Here is a 21396-nt window from a genome sequence, read left to right as displayed (position 1 = left end):
GGGAGAGGGGCACGCGGAGCCGGAGTGTGGTGTCTCGTGGCGAGGCGGCACGCGCACGCTTGCGTGCGCGTCCCTTTTCGCGTCACGTGCTGGGGGACGCAGGAAGGCAAGTGGGAGGGGGAAGGCGCGAGAGCGAGCGCGAGAGGGAAAAGGAGGGATGGGGGCGGGGAGGAGGGAACCTTATATCACGTGACAGGGGCGGCGCGGCCCGGGGTGTCAGTGTGGAGGAGACTGAGGTAAAGTTGGGAGCGCAGCGGTGTTGGCGGCGGCGGCGGTAGCAGCGGCAGCGCGGCGGGGCCGGGTATTGTCCGCGGCCCCTTTAAATCCGCGATTCCCCCTTTTACCCTCCCTTTTTTCTCCTACCCCGCCGTGTCCCCCTCCTTTGGTAGGCCCCCCCCCGCACCGTGTTCCCCCACTGTACATCCCCCTCAGTCGTGCGAGCCCTGGCTACGAGCCCCATCCTCCAGTCGGCTGCCGGAGATTTTTGTTTATGGTTGGGTTCGCGGCCTAGTGGGCCTTACCAGAGCCGGGGCCTCGATTTGGGAGCGTGGCCGGGGCGGGGCTTGGGGCAGCGGGAGGGGGGGCATGCGGCTAGAGCCTGAGGTGGGGGAGAGCGAGAAAGAGCGCGAGCGAGCGAGGCCTGGGCCCCGCCTGAGGTAGGGCCCTCTCTACCCCGGCCGGTTCCTGTGGAGAAGACGAGGGGGCCTTCTCCTTTTTCAATCCTCTGTGGGCCTCTTATCCGGATCCGGCCTGATTTGGGGGGTGGCGGAGCGGAGGGAGGGTGATGGGGTGGAGCTGCCCCAAACTCCCCCATGTGGCCCTCAGTTTGGAGTGCGGGGGATTAAATTGTTCCGGGTGGGAGGCGAGGAGGAGATGTGGCGCCGCTGAGCGAGTGAGCTTACCATCCTCCACGCGTGGGCTTGCGTCCCCTCTCCGTTTCCAGCTTCTTTGTCAGCTTCTCTTATTACCCTTCCTTTTTTTCTCACCGTCTCAGCTTTTGGAATATGTTTTGCTTCTGTCTTCAGCTTTCTGTTGCTCATACTGTAGTTTGCGGTACCCCAAGCAATTACATTATTTGGGAAGCTGGACATGGAGTCCCCCATCGAGTGCATTACGCCTAAGGGACGCACTAGAGCACTGGGATATTTGTTCACTCTTTTCATAATGGGACAGGAATTCCAAATTTCTCCAGACCCTTCACCCTGAGGGCAGTCCCTAAATTTGCTTTACAAACTGATGTCACAAACAGGGTACTGCTCCCTTTCCACCATTCTTGAATTGTAGCCACCTCTGGTGTAGGATATTGTGGAAAGAAAAACACCACAGTAATAGATGTTTTTCTTGTTATTGCGTTGCCTTTGACTGCCCCTGATTATTAGATGGAGAAATTCCTTTTTGTTTTTCCCCCATCCACCTCCCATCGCCCATATTTTGCTTTGGGAGTATTTGGTGTAACTTGGTGGGAGATGGTAAGGGTCAGTGACAACTAGCATTACTAGAGAACTGAAACGTTTTGGCTGTGTATGGGTTGATAAAAACTGCTTTGAGATCCTACACCATTGTCCTTACAGATTAGAATATGCCAGTGATTATTTCCGTTATGAACAGGAAGTATTTCTGGTATGTAAACCAATGATGAAAGGTCTTAAAATGTACTGTTTTTGATTTCTAAAGCCCCTCTTTATTTAACATGTCCTAACTGGGAAATACTCTTTTTAAAAATTAAATTCATGTTGATGGGAAGGGGAAGAAGGGGTCATTAACACAAAACATCCAGTGGAGTTAGTGACACTGTTAGTGGTAGTAAATCTTACCCCAGTCTACCTTCAGAAGTTCTGAATTGCTTCTCAAATTAGATTGTAAGCCCCCTGAGGGTAGCAACTAAGTCACAATACTTTTGTATATCCTAAAGTGCTGAACACAGTAGATAACTCAATAAATACTTAACTTTTTTTTCCCCCTGTAAAAATTCTCTGGCTATTTTTTTAAGTAGCTGGTTTTCAAAATATGGTCAAGGGCACTCCTGTGTTGAAACCTGTGTTTGTTCCTGCACTAGACACTTGGTCTCCAATACTTCTCACCTATCTCCCTTAAACATTAAAAAAAAAAAAAGATTTTATTTATTTACTTTTAGAGAGAGGGGAAGGGAAGGAGAGAGAGAAAGAAACATCAGTGTTTCTTGTGGCCCCCCACTGGGGACCTGGCCCACAACTGAGGCATGTGCCCTGACTGGGAATCGAAACTGAAGCTCTAGTTCCCAGCACTGAGCTACATCAGCCAGGGACCCTTAGACTTTTTTAAAGAAAATTTAACAAAATTTCTTACCTTCACTGTGATAACTTTCGTACGCGCCTCTGCTTGCTGTTAAAGGCTACTAGTTTTTGTGCCCTCTGGTGATCTGTCCCAGATCACTTACCTGTTGCTCAATGTTCTTACTGCCTATGTGGTAAAATTTTCTTAGACACACTTTTCATACACATAAGAGGAAAATAGAAATTAATAGCAAAAGTGATCAGGAGGATTTCATTTTTTCTTTCCTATGTGGCTTTCAAGTTGACCTAATACATTTATATCGATTAGTATAGTAATATGCAATCATCCATAGAGTTAGCTAGTCATACAATTCATAGTTGTAGTGTAAATCATGCTCACAAATTGGAAATCATATGGGGAGTAGAAAGTCAGTGGTTCTGCAGGAATGGCTACCCCCATATTAGAAACTATATCTTAGAGCCAATTATTTCCACAACGATTTTCCTCTAGTTCCCCCTCCCCCACATTGATTTGAGTCTAGGGGTACTTTGTTTAAAAAAATTTTTTTTTATTAATTAGGTGTTGAAACTTGAAAATAATGCCAGCCTGGGAAACGACTATTGTGTAGTAGATAATCCTGTACTATCTAGAAATATTTATAAGCCTTTGTGTGTAAACTTGTGTAGGGGAGGGGTAATGATTAAAAATTAGTCCCTTAAAACTCTTGGTGATAGAAGATGTCGAATTCTTTTTTTTTTTATTTACTTATTTTTAGAGGGAGGGAGAGAAACATCAATGTATGGTTGCCTCTTGGGCGCCACCACCACTGGGGGACCTGGTCCACAACCCAGGCATGTGTCCTGGCTGGGAATTGAATTGGTGACCCTTTGGTTCACAGGCCAGGACTCAATCATCTAAGCCACACCAGCCAGGGCAAAAGATGTAGAATTCTTTTTTTTTTTTTTTTTTTTTTTTTTTAAGATTTTATTTATTTTTAGAGGGGGGAAGGGAGGGAGAAAGGGAGAGAAACATCAATGTGTGGTTGCCTCTTGGGTGCTACCCCTGCTGGGGGGCCTGGTCTGCAACCCAGGTATGTGTCCTGACTGGGAATCGAAGTAGTGACCCTTTGGTTCACAGCCCATGCTCAATCCACTGAGCTACTCCAGCCAGGGCAGATGTAGAATAGAATTCTTCATTACTGCATTAAAAATCAAAGACCTATGCAACCTGTTGACCCAGCTTGTTGAAGAATTTACCCCAAGGAAGTCAGCTTTCTTTGTGACCAAGAAACAGGTGAAATTCACTTTCCTAATAGTTAATCCTCACATGTTTCTTTAGAAGCCCACCTTAACTTGCCCTTAAATCCAGCAGTACCTTCTAGATTTAATTCTAGCAGTCTAGAATTATCCTGTATAAAGTATTAATGAAAAGCAAATAAATTTAGGGCATAAAAATATAAACTTGTACTTTTTGGAAGGGAATAAAAGTGCAAAATAACCTCTTATTTTGACCACTCCATCATATGAATGTTTGGATTTTTTTGTTTACTAAATGCAGTAGCTGAGATTACATTGTAGAGCAAAGTGTGAATGACGAGAACCTAAATTCTATAGAATCCTTGCTTGTTAGAACTGTTACAACAAAAAACTGCTGGTTTAGGGAAGGTCCTGTGTGTTGTGTGTGACCCTTGACTTGCAGTAATGTCTCAAGTTTAAAATGACTTACCAGAAGGCTTTTTTCCAAATACTACTTGTGCTAGATGATTTGGGTTTGGGACACATTTGGGATTCTTTATACCTTAAGGTGAGTGGTGGAGGTTCATTGTAACTCTGGTTTCTCAGAACTGTGGATTTTGGGACTAACAGAAGCAGCTGCAAAAGCAATGTGTTGGAATTATTTTCCAGAAAACAGATTCTGAGCAAAGTAACTGGGGCTAATACAAGCTATGTAGAAGTCTAAGGAAGGAAATAAGTCTAAGTCTAGGAAATAGACTTATTTCCTAGATCCTTATTTTACAACATGCTGAGAGAAACTTAAGGGAAAAAGAGGCTAGACTTGAGTTTGTGCTTTTCCAAATGATGTAGGTCACATGCAACTTAGAGGGTTGTAAGGCAGAGTGAATACACTATTTAAAATTTTTTTAAATTTGTTTTATACACCAATCCTCTTCCTGGAAGACTTTTGTTTCCAGGCTTTGATTATCTTTCCTTCTGTCAAAGGGACTTTTTTTTTACCTACATAGAAGGCTTTTGACTTACTAACATTGTTTGGCTTACTTTCAAGATAGCAAAACTTCAGAAAACCTGCTTGTAGGGGACTAGTAACCAAACTGTTTCCATAACTTTAAAAAAAAACAAAAATGTCACTTAACATATGCTTTGTATATTTTTTCTTTACAAAAATGTTAATGTCCGTAGTTCCATAAGGAATTTATCAAACTAAATATGTCTGAAGAACAGGGATCATCTTGGTTTGTTTCTTTGAAGAAAATAAAAGTATTTCATGAAGGTGCTGATGAAAGAGGTTGAAAACGTTTTGCCCACATTTAACATCTAAACTTTTTTTTAATCTTTCAGTATTCTACCTTGTAAATACTGTTATTTGTATATACTGTAAATGATGACATCGGTGGGCACTAACCGAGCCCGGGGAAACTGGGAACAACCTCAAAACCAAAACCAGACACAGCACAAGCAGCGGCCACAGGTAAAGGGGAACCCAAGGGATATGGATCCTCGAGTAACCTTGCTGGTTGATTCTGGTTTCCATCCAGTGCAGCATCATTCTGTGCTTTGGATTATTGATTTGGGTTCTTCATTCTGATTTTCCAGCCCTTGCCTTGTTTGACTTGGTGCCGATAACTGTTATTAATGATGTGTTATGGTATAGTGTGCCTGCTTTTTGTTTTTTAATACCTAATTATGAGACTTTGAAAGAATGGCTCTTGAGCTTTGTATGACTAAGATAACATTTCCCTTTTATTTGGGTTGTTTTTAGCAATACGTTTCTTATTTCCTAGACCTTCCACCTTGATGTCTCTCTAGCCCACCTTTGTCTCACCACCTTTCCCCTGTCTTGTACTTATTTTTCCTAACTTTTATCTTTCTCTCTGGTCTCATTGAGGCCTAATCTGATATTTCCTTTTCCATGAGGATATTTTCCTTCAAAAATAACCAATTAAGACATCGTAGAGTATTGCTTAGTTTTGAGGAGTAAAATCAGCCTCCTGGGTATGGTTTATGGGTTTTTGTTTGTTTTTTTAAGTTTAATTTAGGTATGATCTGTTTTCTATAACTGGTTTGGTGTTGGTTGGTATATAATGTGAATATACTCCTTATTTGGTTATGGTCAGATAAATTGAATATGTAAGCCTAGAACTTTCCTCTTACTCATTTTTCTTGACTTTTCCTTCCAAGTGAATTTCTAGCAGAATTTTAGTACTTATATAGTTTAATATTTTATTTTATTACTTTTTTAATAAAGATTTTATTTATTTATCTTTAGAAAGGAAGGGAAAGAGGAGAGAAGTATCAGTGTATGGTTGCCTCTCGTGAGTCCCCTACTGGGAACTGGCCTGCAACCCAGGCATGTGCCTTGATAGAGAATCAAACCGTGATCATGTGGTTTGCAGGCCTGGGTTCAATCCATAGTTTAATATTTTAATTGCAACAGTACATTTGTGGTATCTTATAAACATACACTGGATGTCCAAAAAGATATACTAAGTCTACTCTTAGTCATTATGTCAGACCTAGGAATAGGAGGGTGGCATCGGTCATTGCAGAAACAAGAGTAGGGTTTACACATGACTTGGCAAACACATTAATGTGAATTAATGTGAATGTAGATGTTTCAAAGTGGTACTGTGATTCCCAGTATGAAAGCCTCCTTAATGGTGAATGTTGGTAGATTAACTTCCTGCTTTTTTAGGAATTTTAGAGTGAAAGAATAATGGCAGCATATTCTTTTTTTTCTTGTCATTGTGCTGAAAAAGATTTTATTTATTTATTTCTAGATAGAGGGACAGGGAGAAGAAAGAGAGGGAAAGAAACATAGATGTGTGAAACATTGATTGGTCGTGTGCCTCATACGCCCCCAACTGGGGACCTTGACCAGCAACCCAGGCATGTACCCTGACTGGGAGTTGAACTGGTGACCTGTTGGTTTGCAGGATGATGCTCAACCCACTGAGCTATACCAATCAGGGTTGATTTAAGTATCTTCAGTGCTGGTAGTTTTTTATTACTTAGTCCTGTGTAACAAGGAAAAGGAAAATTGGGGTGGGAGCTGAAGAAATAAGAGGACTGTAGAGTCCCTCTTATTTCTCTAAACCTGGTATCTGTTGATCATGATTTTTTGAACTTGTCTGAATTCTCAGGCCACTGCAGAACAAATTCGACTTGCACAGATGATTTCGGACCATAATGATGCTGACTTTGAGGAAAAGGTGAAACAAGTGAGTGAGTATATTGCTAAATTGGTGTAAGCTATGTGGAAAAATACCAGGATTAATGCATAGATACCTACTGAGGCACTTACTACTATAAGTATTAACAGAGTTATGACCTGAAATACAGATTAAGCCGATAAATGCTTTTATTGTCTGATTTACTGTATTCTTTTGGCCAGATACCTTGTTCAGAGGTTTTTGTCTTACTTTTTAACCTCTTGTTTAATGAATGACTGTATTGATGTCATTTTATAGCAACTTTGAGCAATTGTGGCATTTAGGAAGTGTGGAAATAGTGGTATGCTGAAGCCTTTGTGTTTCTGGTTTTGATTCTCTGTTAGATGCTTTATGGTTGGATTGTTTTGTATTTAAATCCTTTTGGCTCCATTTTTGGTCACAGGTATATTTTGCTTTTCGAACTAGAACACCAAAATTCTGCTTTTTTTTTTTTAAAGCCTGGTTCTTTCAGATTTGCTTGGTGTTTTCCCTCTCTTCTTCACCTCGTTTTCTTTTGTGGGGAGTACAAGCTTATTCATGATCACTGCTGATCTTTCTTTTTCAGTTGATTGATATCACAGGCAAGAACCAGGATGAATGTGTCATTGCTTTGCATGACTGCAATGGAGATGTCAACAGAGCCATCAATGTACTGCTGGAAGGAAACCCAGATACGGTACAATGCTAATAAAGTGTTCTAGAAAGTGGGTCCCTGGATTAGAGGCTAGTAATACTCTAAAAATAGCAAATGGGGTAACTCACCTTAAAGCAGAATACTTTATTCTCAAAGTAGAACTGGGAACTCCCTTGGAGGTTGTTTACTGCAGGTTGCAAATACTTGAAATTAATGTACAATAAGTAGGAGAAAACAGATAAAAATCAGTCTCTTCTAAATAGCCTGGAATAAATTATTCATTCTATGCTAGTGACTGTTTTCGGGCCTGGGTTAGTCTGAATTAGAGGTGCTATTTCATGCTAATCATGGAAGATTTCTGCTCTCTCGTTTTACTTTTGTTGCGCAGTCACAAGCTTCTGGATTCTGATTTCATCACTTTTCCATCAGTATCAGTTTTGCATTTTCTAATACCTTTTCATCGTGTAAACGTTTTCTGATGAGGTAGAGGGAAAAGGTTTACAGATTGTTGACTATCCCTGGAGATGATGATAGGGGATATCGTGGAGGACCGCTCCTTTCCACTTAATCAGAATTGTGTTTTGGTGCTTGTCTTATTGTATCAAATTGTAAATCCCTTAGCAACAGAGATTTTGCCTTACTAACCTTTGGGATATTTCTGTAGTGCTTAGTAGAGAACTTTAATTTTACTTTCTTTTGCTTGTTCAATTATATTTTATTGATTATGCTATGACAGTTGTCCTGATTTTTTCCTCTTTGACCCCCTCCACCCAGCATCCCCCACTCCCTCAGGCAGTCCCTCCACCTTTGTCCTGTCCATGGGTCATGCCTGTAAGTTCTTTGGTTACTCACTTTTCTATACTGTACTTTCTATCCCCATGGCTATTCTATCATTTCCTACTTGTACTTACTTTTTTTTAAGATTTTACTTTTATTTAGAGAGAGAAGGAAGGGAGGGAAAAACGGAGAGAAACATGAATGTGTGGTTGCCTCTCACATGGACCCCCACTGGGGACCTGGTCCACACCTCAGGCATGTGCCCTGACTGGGAATTGAACCAGTGACCCCTTGAACACGCTCAATCCACTGAGCTACACCAGCCAGGGCTGTACTTATTTTTTTAATACATTTTATTGATTATACTATTACAACTGTCCAGTTTTCTTTTTTAATATTTTATTTATTTATCTTTAGAGGGGAAGGGAAGGAGAGAAGGAGAGGAGAGAAATATCAATGAATGGTTGCCTCTCGTGGGTCCCTTGCTGGGGACTGGCCTGCAACCCAGGCATGTGCCCTGACTGGGAATCGAACCATGATCCTTCAGTTTGCAGGTTCGTGCTCAATCCACTGAGCTACAACAGCCAGGGCACAACTGTCCAGTTTTTTCCTCCCCCTTTATTCTCTGCTGCCCTGTTCCCCTTGCCCCCACCGTAGTTCATGTCCATGGGTCATACATATAAGTTCTTTGGCTTCTCCATTTCCTGTAGTATTCTTAACTTGTCCCTATCTATTTTATACCTACCATTTATGCTTCCTATTCCCTGTATGTTTTCCCCCATTCTTCCCTCTCCCTGCTGATAACCTTCCATGTGATCTCGATTTCTGTGATCTTGGTTCCTGTTCTAGTTGTTTGCTTAATTTTTTTTGTTTTATTTTGATTTGGTTGTTGATAGTTGTGAGTTTGTTGTCATTTTACTGTTCATATTTTTTATCTTTTTCTTAGGTAAGCCCTTTTAACATTTCATATAATAAGGGTTTGGTGATGATGAACTCCTTTAACTTGACCTTATCTGGGAAGCACTTTATTTGCTCTCCCATTCTAAAAGGATAGCTCTGCTGGGTAGAGTAATCTTGGATGCAGATCCTTGCCTTTCATGATGACACTGAATACTTTTTTCCATCCCATCTTGCCTACAAGGTTTCTTTTGAGAAATCAGCTGACAGTCTAATGGAAACTCGTTTGTAAGTAACTGTCTCCTTTTCTCTTCCTGCTTTTAAGATTCTTTCCTTACCTTTAATCTTAGCTAATGTAATTATGTGCCTTCTTGTGTTCTTCCTTTGATATGACTTCTTTGGGACTCTGAGCTTCCTGGACTTCCTAAACGTCTGTTTAATTTGCCAGATTATGGAAGTTCTTCATTATGTTTTCAGCTAAGTTTTCAATTTGTTGCTCTTCCTCTTCTCCTTCTGACACCCCTATGATTCGAATATTGGGACATTTAAAGTTGTCCTGGAGGTTTCTGAGCCTCTTGCATTTTTTTTGAGATCTTGTGTTTTCATTCTGTTCTGGTTGAATGTTTTTCTTCCTTCTGCTCCAGATTGTTGAGTCCTGATTTTTTTCCTGTTACTGTTGGTTCCCTGTACATTTTCATTTATTTCTCTTTGTATAGCCTTCCCTTTTTCCTCTATTTTGTGACCATACTCAACCAATTCTGTGAGCATCCTGATTCACCAGTGTTTTGAACTGTGCATCTGATAGGTTGGCTATCTCTTCATTGCTTCATTTTTTCTGGACCTTTGATCTGTTTTTTCATTTGGCCTTTTTTTTTGTCTCGGCTTGCCTGTTACGTAGTAAGGAGTGGAGCCTTGGGTATTTTAGGGGGTGGGGGCAACCCACATTGCTGTGTTGTGGCACTGTGTGTTGTGGGGAGAAGTCTGAGAGGGGAAAATGCTTGCTCACCTCTCACAGGCTTTCAGTCACTTCCTTCTGCTACCCACAAGCAAATTGGGCCCTTCTGATGCTGATTCCTGGATGGGTGGTTTTGTGTACATTCTTGGACCCTGTGGGTCTCTCCAACTGAACTCTCCTCTGAGGCTGGGAATTTCTTCTGCCACCTCAACCTCCACAAGTTTTTTTTTTAAGTAAGGTTTTGAGGCTTTATTCCCTGGGTTGCGCTGTCTGTCTTGCTCCCTAGTTGTTCCTCCCAGGTTATTGGCACACAAATGTGAGACCACCTGCTCCACCACTAGCTGCCTTGCCTTGTCTGCCAATCACTGTCTCACCCTCTCTGGTCCTTCAGCAGCCCCCTTGTCCTGAGTCTGCTCCACCCAGCTGCTTGTCTCTGTCCCTTCTACTGGTCTGGATGAATGGTTCTTCTTTAACTCTGGTTGTCAGACTTCCATACAGTTCGATTTTTCTGGCAGTTCTGATTATTTTTTGTTGTTGTGCCGCTTTTGATTGTGCAAGGAAGCATAGTGTATCTACCCATCCCTCCATCTTGGCCAGAAGTCCTAATTTTACTTTTTACTTTTTTTTTTAAACTGTAACATTTTGAAGTAATTTTTATTTACTTGGTCTTACACTGGGGACTTTGGGTTGGAATAGATAACCAGAGTTCATCCTTTGAGTGATCAATTTACTAATGTTACAGTGTCACTTTAACTATATGTTGGAGGTTTATCAGTTTCCTTGAGACAATGGGAAATCATAGTGGAAAACTTCTTTTAACCATTGTATTTAAACTTGTGGATTTTTCTCTTAGAAAGTGTGGTCCTAGGTTAGATTTTACATTACTGACTTTGAAAATTATTGCCTGGACAATTATGTAACGGTGCCTTTGGTTCATTTGGAGTTTACTCTGGAATAATTGTCTTGATATTTTTTGAGGGGATGGGTGGAGAGGTGGGACTATTCATGCTTCTTAGAAGTCTAATTTATTTTTTTGCACAAGTCATATTTTGTTTCACCTTTCAGCATCTTCTACCTAGTACTTTAAATTTGAACTTCCACAGTATGAAAAAAAATAAACTGAAGAACATAGGTTTATACCACATATAAACCAGCTCCCATTGAAATCCAGGGGTTGCTGAATGTATTTGGGTGGACAAGATCATATCAGAAAATTGTTAGTGTCTTTGAGAAGATCATAGTGATTCTTTTTATAGAAGTTATGTGGCAAGTTTCTGAAACTTGCCAGGTTTTGAGACAGATGGAAAAACTAAGAGCTGATGCAGATTTAGCTATAGGGTCATGAAAACGTACACATTGAAGCCACTGCGAGCATAAACATTCCACCAGCTGTAATGTAGGAACAGCTTGGGTTGGAAGAGTAGGCAGCAAGAGGCTTCCAAGTCCTACGTGGATATTTCATCTTCTTTAAAAACTTATACTTTTGTAAGCTATTTATTGTATACTTTAAAATATGTAGATATACTTTTTCCTATAATTTTAAATCGGTTTTTTGAACTTTAAAATTGTGATAAAATCTTCCATTTTGACTGTTTTTAAGGGTATAATTCATTGGCATTAAGTAGTACATTGACAGAGTTGTACAATCATTACTACTCTTCATTTTTAGGAGCTTTTCATTTTTTTTTAATTTATTTTTTTTATTGATTATGCCATTACAGTTGTTCTATTCCCCCCCTTCATTCCCCTACACCCTACCCCCCTCCGTCCCCACCATTACCCCCCCTTTAGTTTATGAGCATGTGTCTCAAGTTCTTTAGATTCTATATTTCCCATACTATTCTTGCCCCCCCCATCTCTTTTCTGTCTACTGTCTATACTACTTATTTTCTGTACCTTCTCCCCCCTTCTCCTCCTCCCACTCCCCTGTTGCTAACCCTCCATGTGATCTTCACTTCTATGTTTCCACTCCTGATCTAGCTGTCCTTTTAGTTTGCTTTTGTTTTAGGTGTGGTTGTTAATAACTGTAAGTTTGCTGTCCTTTCACTGTTCATGTTTTTTTAACTTCTTTTTCTTAGGTGAGTCCCTTTAACATTTCATATAATAAGGGCTTAGTGATGATGAACTCCTTGAATTTGATCTTATCTGAGAAGCACTTTCTCTGTCCTTCCATTCTAAATGAAAGTTTTGCTGGATAGAGCAATCTTGGTTGTAGGTCCTTGCCTTTCATGACTTGGAATACTTCTTTCCAGCCCCTTCTTGCCTATAAGGTCTCTTTTGAGAAATCTGCTGACAGTCTGATGGGAACTCCTTTGTAGGTGACTGTCCCCTTAGCTCTTGCTGCTTCTAGAAGTCTCTCCTTCATTTTAATCTTGGCTAATGTAATGATGATGTGCCTTGGTGTGTTCCTTCTTGGGTCCAACTTCTTTGGGACTCTCTGAGCTTCCTGGATTTCCTGGAAGTCTATTTCTTTTGCCAGATTGGGGAAATTCTCCTTTATTATTGGTTCAAATAAGTTTTCCACTGGTGGCTGTTCCTCTTCCCCTTCTGATACCCCTATAATTCGGATGTTGGAGGGTTTAAAGATGTCCTGGAGGTTCCTAAGACTCTCCTCATTTCTTTGAATTCTTGACTCTTTTCTGTTTGGCCATTATTTGCTTTCTTCTGGTCCACTCCATTGATTTGAGTCCTAGTTTCCTTTTCATCGCTATTGGTTTCCTGTGCAATTCCATTCGTTTCAATTAGTTTCGCCTTCATATGTTTGTCTAATTTGTGGCTATAATCAACCAGTTCTGTGAGGATCCTGATTGCCAGTGTTTTAAACTGTGCGTCTGAGAGTTTTGCTATTTCTTCATTGCTTAGATTTATAGGCTCTGGGGCTTTGAGTACTTCTTGAGCCATTTTTGGTCTGTTCGCACCTGTTAAGTGTGAGGAGCAGAGCCTTGGACTCCCAGGTTGCTGGGTTGTGAGGCTGTATGTGGGGGCGTGGTCAGAGCGGGGAAATGGCGGCCCCCTCTGCTGTTTCGCCACTGGGTGAGGAGCAGAGCCTTAGGTGGTTCACCAGGGCAGGGCTACTGAGAGTTGCTGGGTTATGACGCTGTATGTGGAGGTGGGGTCAGAGCGGGGAAATGGCAGCGCCCTCCGCTGCCGCTTGCCGCGGGACCCGCTGGGTCCCGTCCAATCTCCCACTCCCTCGCTTGTCTATCCGCACACAGATGGGCGACCACAGTCAACCCGCAGCCCTGCTCCTTCGCTGTTTCCCTGTAGTCGTTCACTCGGTCGCTCACTAGGTCCAACCCTGCGCCTGGATTCCGCGCGCCTGAGTCCGTCTGACCGAGTTTTCCTGTGCAACCCTGCTCGACCAGCTGCTGTTTTCGCCCCTTACCGGTCAGGCTGAAGAATTTGTTTTTAATAGACTTCCGAAAAGTTCAATTTTCTGTGTTCTGGCTGTGTTTTCTGTTGCTAATATTGAGTTGTCCCTAAACTTGGTTGTGTGAGAAGGCATGGCGACTCCACCTATGCCTCCATCTTGGCGGAAGTTGGACTTTCTCTCTTATTTCTTAAACTAAATCCAAAATGTAATTTCTGTGTTCATTAAATAGTAACTCCTCATTTCTCCCTCCTGTTAGCTCCTGGTAGCCTCTTGTATTTTCTGTTTCTATGAATTTGCCTATATTTGTAGGTACCTCATAAGTGTTGTCTTTTTGTGTCTTATGTCACTTATTGTAATGTTTTCAAGGTTTATATTGTGACATGTTTAGAATTTTACTTTTTAAAAAAAGATTTTACTTATTTATTTTTAGAAAGAGGGGAAAGGGGAAAGAGAGGGACAGAATTATCAGTGTGTGGTTCCCTCTCACAGCCCTCTACTGGGGACCTGGCCTGCAACCCAGGCATGTGCTTTGACTGGGACTCGAACCAGTGACCTTTTGGGTCGTGGGCCAGTGTTCAGTCCACTGAACCACACCAGCCAGGGCTAAAATACCACTTTCTTTCTTTTTAATATATTTTATTGATTATGCCATTACAGTTGTTCTATTTCCCCCCTTCATTCCCCTACACCCTGCACACACCCTCCCCCACCATTCCCCCCTCTTTAGTTTATGACCATGTGTCTCAAGTTCTTTAGATTCTATATTTCCCATGCTATTCTTGCCCCCCCATCTATTTTCTACCTACCATCTATGCTACTTATTTTCTGTACCTTCTCCCAATCCCCTTTTGCTAACCCTCCATGTGATCTTCATTTCTATGGTTCTGCTCCTGATCTAGCTGTCCTCTTAGATTGATTTTGTTTTAGGTGTGGTTCTTAATAATTGTGAGTTTGCTGTCCTTTCACTGTTCATCTTTTTTTTTTTTAATCTCCTTTTTCTTTTTTTCTTTTTTATTGATTATGCTGTTACAGTTATTCTATTCCCCCCTTCATTCCACTCCACCCTAACCCCCCAGCCCCACCAGTACCCCCCCTTTAGTTTATGACCATGTGTCTCAAGTCCTTTAGATTCTATATTTCCCATGCTATTCTTGCTTCCCCCCATCTATTTTCTATCTACTGTCTATGCTACTTGTTTTCTGTACCTTCTCCCCCCATCTCCTCCTCCCACTCCCCTGTTGCTAACCCTCCTTGAGATCTTCATTCCTATGTTTCCACTCCTGATCTAGCTGTCCTTTTAGTTTGCTTTCGTTTTAGGTGTGGTTGTTAATAACTGTGAGTTTGTTGTCCTTTCACTGTTCATCTTTCTTTAACTTCTTTTTCTTCAATAAGTCCCTTTAACATTTCATATAATAAGGGCTTGGTGATGATGAACTCCTTGAATTTGATCTTATCTGAGAAGCACCTTATCTGTCCTTCCATTCTAAATGAAAGCTTTGCTGGATAGAGCAATCTTGGTTGTAGGTCTTTGGATTTCATGACTTGGAATACCTCTTTCCAGCCCCTTCTTGCCTGTAAGGTCTCTTTTGAGAAATCAGCTGACAGTCTGATGGGAACTCCTCTGTTGGTGACTGTCCCCTTAGCTCTTGCTGCTTCTAGAAGTCTCTCCTTCATTTTAATCTTGGCTAATGTAATGATGATGTGCCTTGGTGTGTTCCTTCTTGGGTCCACCTTCTTTGGGACTCTCTGAGCTTCCTGGATTTCCTGGAAGTCTATTTCCTTTGCCAGATTGGGGAAGTTCGCCTTTATTATTTGTTCAAAGAAGTTTTGCACTCGGTGTTCCACTTCCCCTTCTGGTATCCCTATAATTCAGATGTTGGAGTGTTTAAAGATGTCCTGAAGGTTCCTAAGCCTCTCCTCATTTTTGGGGTTTCTTCTTTCTTCATTTTTTTCTGTTTGGTCATTTTTTTCTTCTTTTTGTTCCACTCCCGTTATTTGAATCCCAGTTTTCTTTCCATCACTATTGGTTTCCTGTACATTTCCCTTCATTTCAATTAGTTTAGCCTGTATGTGTTTCTCTAATTTGTGACTAAAGTCAACCAGTTCTGTGACCATCCTGATCACCAGTGTTTTGAACTGTGCATCTGATAGGTTTGGCAATTTCTTATTTGCTTAGATTTATTGGCTCTGGGGCTCTGAATTGTTCTTGAGCCATGTTTTGATCTGTTCATGTGTGTTACATATGAGGAGCAGAGCCTTAGGTGTTCATCAGGGCGAGGCTACCTAGGTTACTGGTTTGTGACGCTGTATGTGGGGGCGGGGTCAGAAAGGGACAATGGCAGTCCGGTCTGCCACTTCCCGCCACTGGGGCCTGTGGGGTCCGTCTCACTGCTCGCTCCTTCACCGGTTTATCTGCTCGCGAATGTGTGACTGTGGTCAGCCCTCAGTGGTCTGCCACCTTGCGTCCTCAGTGGGTCCACCTGTTGCTGTTCCACACCTGGAATCCGCCCACAGCTGCTGGGAAGCCCGGGTCGAGTGCCCGAGGTGGTCCAGTGGATCATTCCTGCCTGACTCTGCTCTGCTGCTGGCTCTGCCCCTCTTACCGGTTTGGCTGAAGGGTTCGTTGTTGTCAGACTTCCATATAGTTTAATTTTCTGTCCTTTGGCTGCTGTTTTTGTTGCTGAAACTTTGTTGGTTTTAAACTTGATTGTGTGAGAAGGTACAGTGTATCCACCTACACCTCCATCTTGGCGGAAGTTTAGAATTCCACTTTCTTTAGGGCTTGATAATCTAGTATGTAAGTATATGTTACATTTTGTTGATTCATTCATTGATGGGCACTTGGAATTATTTTGAAGTAACCTGTAGATGTAGTGTTTTTCCTAAATATTTCAGAATGCTTCTCTCTTTTTAAAAAAAAAAAGTTGCATTAAAAAATATTTAATTAATTTATTTTTAGAGGGGAAGGGAAGGAGAGAAATACCAGTGTATGGTTGCCTTTTGTGCATCCCCCTGCTGGGAACTGGCCTGCAACCCAGCCATGTGCCGTGACTGAGAATCGAACCGCAATCCTTTAGTTAGCAGGCCTGCGTTCACTACACTGAGCTACACTAGCCAGGGCGTCAGTATGCTTCTCTGAAAGAAGGATTGTCTTTTTTATGACCATAACATTTTTATTAACCCTGAGAAAATTAATTATAATTTTTACATTATACCTGGCTTATATTCTTGAAAGCTATTTGATATTAGATAGTTGTTGCTGGTCACTAGGGACATTGTTGTTAGAGTTAGATGGTATCTGGGTTTGGTTGTTTGTTCTGAGTCTGTTATTTGTATGTATTTTCTGGAAAAAATGTGTAAATCAAGGAATGTTTAAAACTTGGAATATGTAAAACTCATTTTCTTGAGGAATGACTATTTTATTTATTTATTCTTTAGAGGGGAAGGGAAGGAGATTGGGAGAGAAACATCAATGTATGGTTGCCTTTTGTGCATTCCCCTGCTGGGAACTGGCCTGCAACCCAGGCATCTGCCCTGAGTGGGAATCGAACTGCGATCCTTTGATTTACAGGCCCGTGCTCAATCCACTGAGCTACACCAGCCAGGGCCTTATTTTATTTTTTTAAAGAATTTTTTGTTAATCTCTTAGCACTGCAGTTTAGTGTTTTCTTCTTTTTTTTTTAGGTTTTTTTTTTTTTGGAGGAATGAGTATTTTATAAGACTCTTTAGCTTATTTTCCTACCACAAATTTTCTTCCTGCTTTCTGGAGTGAATCACTGAATATTCTATTTGGGGGAAAGCTGAATTGGATTATATTGGTTTAGGAAATACAGGGGAGAAGAGCACAGTGCATAAAACCTGGAATGGAAGGCTTCCTATAGTCAGCATGTCTTAGGACCAGGGCTGAGCCCCCCTGACTACTATTTGGTCTTTTAAGCAAAGGAAATTAGGGTATGGGGTGGGAAAGTAGCTATAGTTGTTTTTTTCCTAAATTCTGTGTTACTTGTTTAGAGAATGTGCCCAAGATTTCAATGCTCACCTTCACCGGTATACATTCTCAATTCAAAGTTAACTTTTAGCCCTGGCTGGTGTGGCTCAGTGGGTTGAGTGCTGACCAGTGAACCGAAAGTTCTCCCATTCAATTCCTGGTCAGGGCACATGCCTGGGTTGTTGGTCAGGTCCCCAGTTGCAGGTGTGCATGAGGCAACCAGTTGATGTGTCTCTCACACATGGATGTTTCCCTCTTTCTCCCTCCCTTCCACTTTCTCTAAGAAATACAATCTTTATTTTACTTATTTGTTTTCAGAGAAAGGGAGGGAGGGAGAAAGAAAGGGAGAGAAACGTGAATGTATGGTTGCCTTTTGTGTGCCCCTAATGGGGGACCTGGCCTGCAACCCAGGCGTATGCCCTGACTGAGAATTGAACTGGCGACCCTTTGATTCTCAGGCTGGTGCTCAATCCACTGAGCCACACCAGCTAGGGCTAAGATATAAAATCTTAAAAAAAGAAAGAAAGAAAAGGTTAACTTTTAGAAACTTTCGGTTTTGGTTGTTTTTTTTTTTTTTTCTTTATTTGATATGATACCAATATGACTAAAAAAATTGGATGGGACTCACTAAATCCAAAGGATAGTAGTTTTTTTTTCAGCTCAGGAAGTAGACTTGAAAGCTAGGGACCACCAGTAATTAGGTCCTTTGACTAATTTGTCAAATGACTAAATAGATAGGGATCCTAGTGATCCTTTTGGAAGTGATCCCTGCAATCTGTTAGCACCTCCCTTATATAAAAAGGAGTTCAGTTTTTCAGTATTAGATATAGAGTTTCTTTTTATGGTCTTTTTGTATCTTCCATTTAAACGTAAGTAAACTACTTAAAAGCATGTTAGACTTGGGTGTTGGGAGGAGAATGGTTAATAGTTGTACCAGCTGTTGTTTCTAGTTTCCTGGTAGCAACTGGTGTTGATTAGATATGAATGCTCTGCCCTTCTTTAGCATTCCTGGGAGATGGTTGGGAAGAAGAAGGGAGTCTCAGGACAGAAGGATGGTGGCCAAACGGAATCCAACGAGGAAGGCAAAGAAAATCGAGACCGGGATAGAGACTATAGTCGGCGACGTGGTGGGCCACCAAGACGGGGAAGAGGTGCCAGCCGTGGACGAGAATGTATGCATGGGGCTTTAACAAAACTAGCTGTGGGTCAGTTATGTCTAGATTTTAGGGATGTCAAGGCCGTGCTAGGCTGAACCTAGTAACCATTATACGCAATTTTGACTTTTCTTGCCATTACCTGTTTTGAGGCCTTGATGTCTCTTATATTAGCTTTTTTTTACCAGCCACCAGCATTTTGGCATGAATTATCATGTAACCATTATAAAGTTTGACTTAAATAGCCGTTGTGGATCATTACCATTATTCTAGTAACCATCATGTCCCATCCTTCCAGCTCCTTTTCTCTTGCTTTAGTCTTCCCACCAGCATATATATTTATATATTTTTATATATTGTGTTGACTCTGGTCTGGCCATCTGTGTTTTGTTTTTCCCAGTTCGAGGTCAGGAAAATGGATTAGATGGCACCAAGAGTGGAGGTTCTTCTGGAAGAGGCACAGAAAGGGGCAGAAGAGGTCGTGGACGAGGCAGAGGTGATCAATTTGTTGGGGATGAGGGGGCTGGATTTTGGTGTATTCTTACTAGTTTTGTAGAGGTCTACATTATTTAAAAACAAATTCACATTGTGTCTAGGTACCATAATTAATTGTTAAGGTGTCGTGTGAATTCTAGAGGTTGCTAAGTGGGCAACGAGAAGGTTGATGTTATGTCCTCTAGTTTTTATTGTTGCTGTTAACTGCATTTGCTTGAGAACCCAGCAGTGCGATCAGCAAAAGAACAACCTGTCAATAGTAATGATTGTGCTACTGCATTACATTAAGTGATGTACTACAGAGTACAGAGTGGGAAAAAGAGCATTTGATAATGTCAACCACTTAATATTCCAGAGCTGCCTCAGTTGGCAAGATAATTTTGTATTAATTTCTAAAATACTATTTTTCTCTTTGATTAGGTGGGTCTGGTAGGCGGGGAGGAAGGTTTTCTGCTCAAGGAATGGGGTAAGTTTCATTGATCCAATGTCAGTCTTTAATTTTTTTTCACTCTATCACCATGATACTTTAGGGTGGTTAATATCCTGTTATCCTGAGGGTAATAATAGTAAGCAGCCTTACCCAAAATGTAGTCAAATAGATATCTAGAGTATTTAATCAGAAAGGTGTGTAGACTTAGGGGTTATGTTTTAGGGATAAGCATATACTACGTGGATCATTGTCTGTATTTCATAGCTTCATTAGAATGCATATACCTATTACCCCAAAATCTTCATGTGGATTTTATTATGATTATTGGTGTTCTAACCCAAAATGGATAATAGAAATTGAGAGTATACCATGAAATTTTAGGTATACTGATAGGTAAGGAATAGTTGACAACCTAGATAGGAGAAAGGAGCCGTGTGATTTGTACTAGGAAAAGGACGGTGAAGATTCTGATTGCCCTCTTCTTTGAATTAATTTTTTCTTGGTGTTGCTTAGATGTCGGAGACTCTTTTAAGCTTTTTTATTGTTCACTCCCCTCCCTGTAGAACCTTTAACCCAGCTGATTATGCAGAGCCAGCCAGTACTGATGATAGCTATGGCAATAATAGCGGCAATACATGGAACAACACTGGCCACTTCGAGCCAGATGATGGGACAAGTGAGTGACTCTCATTAATTTTTTGTGTCTGGGAACTTAAGGAAATAATTTTTTTGAGGTTATAGTTACATGAAGTGTAGGAATAGTTTTTGGGTGTAGAGATAGGGGGAGAAAGGGAGAAAATTACAACTGAAATTATTGTGTATTCTCTATATTTACTATTTGTCTGCAGACACATTTATACAGTCCATTTCACCTGATCTTCATCCCTATTTTATGAAATAGGTATTATTTATCATCACTTTCCAAATGACAAAACAGACTGAAAGAGCAGTGAAAAGGGTAAATGGGCGGAAAGTGGGACAACTGTAATAGCATAAATAATAAAATATCTTAAAAAACCAGCAGCAAAGAAATTTGCTGGTATTTGAACTTAGAATTGTTAGACTCTGCAAGCCCATGGCCTTCCCATTATACTATGTGGCTGTCGTTAGACTTCAATTATATATCTTAGTGTTTCTGTTAGGGGAGCTAGCTTTATGGTTTGAAAAGATATCCTGAATAAATTAATTAAGCCACTACTTATAGAGATGAAGAGGGTCCAGATTCGGCCCACTGTCAAGTTTGTGTTGTGGTACTGACAATAGGAGTATCTTTTTTCCCTTCAATTTAAGGATAGTTCAGTATCTAAGCAAGAAGGAAACTTTAAGACTTACTATTTTCCTTCATTGGACAGTCTTCTGGGTGTGGTAGAGTGTTACGGAATTTTAATATTTTACTTTTTTTTTTTTTTTTTAAGAGAGAGCAGGGAAGGGAGGGAGAAAGTGAAACATCCATGTATGGTTGCCCCTTGTGCACCCCCCTACTGGGGACCTGGCCTGCAACCTAGGCTGTGCCCTGACTGGGAATCAAACTGGTGACTCATTGATTCACAGGTCAGCACTCAATCCACTGAGCCACATCAGACAGGGCAGTAGGATTTTAATAAGGTTACTTTTCTTGTTAGCTGACTTTGGTGCCTGTATCTGGGTAGGGTGTATATATTAAAGGATATGTTAGGCCCATGGGACACACATGTATTTAAGAGTAAAATACAGCCTCTGGGCTCCAGAGTACTTTCCTGTTAGATCAGCTACCTCCTTCTGGCTGAGCTAGCACATAACAGAGCCTGAGACTTTTCCTTTTGTAAAAGAGGATGAATTAATAGTAGAGCATGAAATAAGCTTTTTGACTTTTTCCATTTAAATTCGTCTTGACACTTTTTAAAGATCAGTGATATTTATATCTGTGTCTCTAGTGTAGGGTCTTTGGTACAGCTTCCCATCTGCTATCCATAAGGTAATACATACATCTTAGGTCCTGAATGTTTATTTTTTT

General features: G+C 41.0%; 1 protein-coding gene across 8 annotated transcripts in view; it reads left to right on the top strand.

Moving 5' to 3' along the window:
* Window positions 1–146: 146 nt before the first annotated feature.
* Window positions 147–21396, top strand: part of UBAP2L (ubiquitin associated protein 2 like) — a 52440-nt gene continuing 31190 nt past the window's right edge. For 5 of the 8 annotated variants that reach the window (XM_053666266.1, XM_053666265.1, XM_053666264.1 and 2 more), the window contains exons 1-7: window positions 4830–4959; window positions 6632–6709; window positions 7266–7376; window positions 18328–18496; window positions 18879–18974; window positions 19394–19439; window positions 19967–20079. In XM_053666266.1, coding sequence (XP_053522241.1) covers window positions 4870–4959; window positions 6632–6709; window positions 7266–7376; window positions 18328–18496; window positions 18879–18974; window positions 19394–19439; window positions 19967–20079 — 703 coding nt within the window. In that variant the 5' untranslated portion in view covers window positions 4830–4869. Of the gene's footprint in view, window positions 302–4829; window positions 4960–6631; window positions 6710–7265; window positions 7377–18327; window positions 18497–18878; window positions 18975–19393; window positions 19440–19966; window positions 20080–21396 lie in introns of those variants that run through there. The other 3 variants (XM_037162409.2, XM_037162410.2, XM_053666267.1) reach the window with 3 other exon arrangements.

This window comes from Artibeus jamaicensis, unplaced genomic scaffold, assembly GCF_021234435.1.
Source record: "Artibeus jamaicensis isolate MK-2021 breed Jamaican fruit bat unplaced genomic scaffold, CSHL_Jam_final contig_447, whole genome shotgun sequence".
Taxonomy (NCBI): domain Eukaryota; kingdom Metazoa; phylum Chordata; class Mammalia; order Chiroptera; family Phyllostomidae; genus Artibeus; species Artibeus jamaicensis.
Note: the sequence above shows the minus strand (reverse complement) of the source record. Positions and strands in the feature narration are given on the sequence as shown.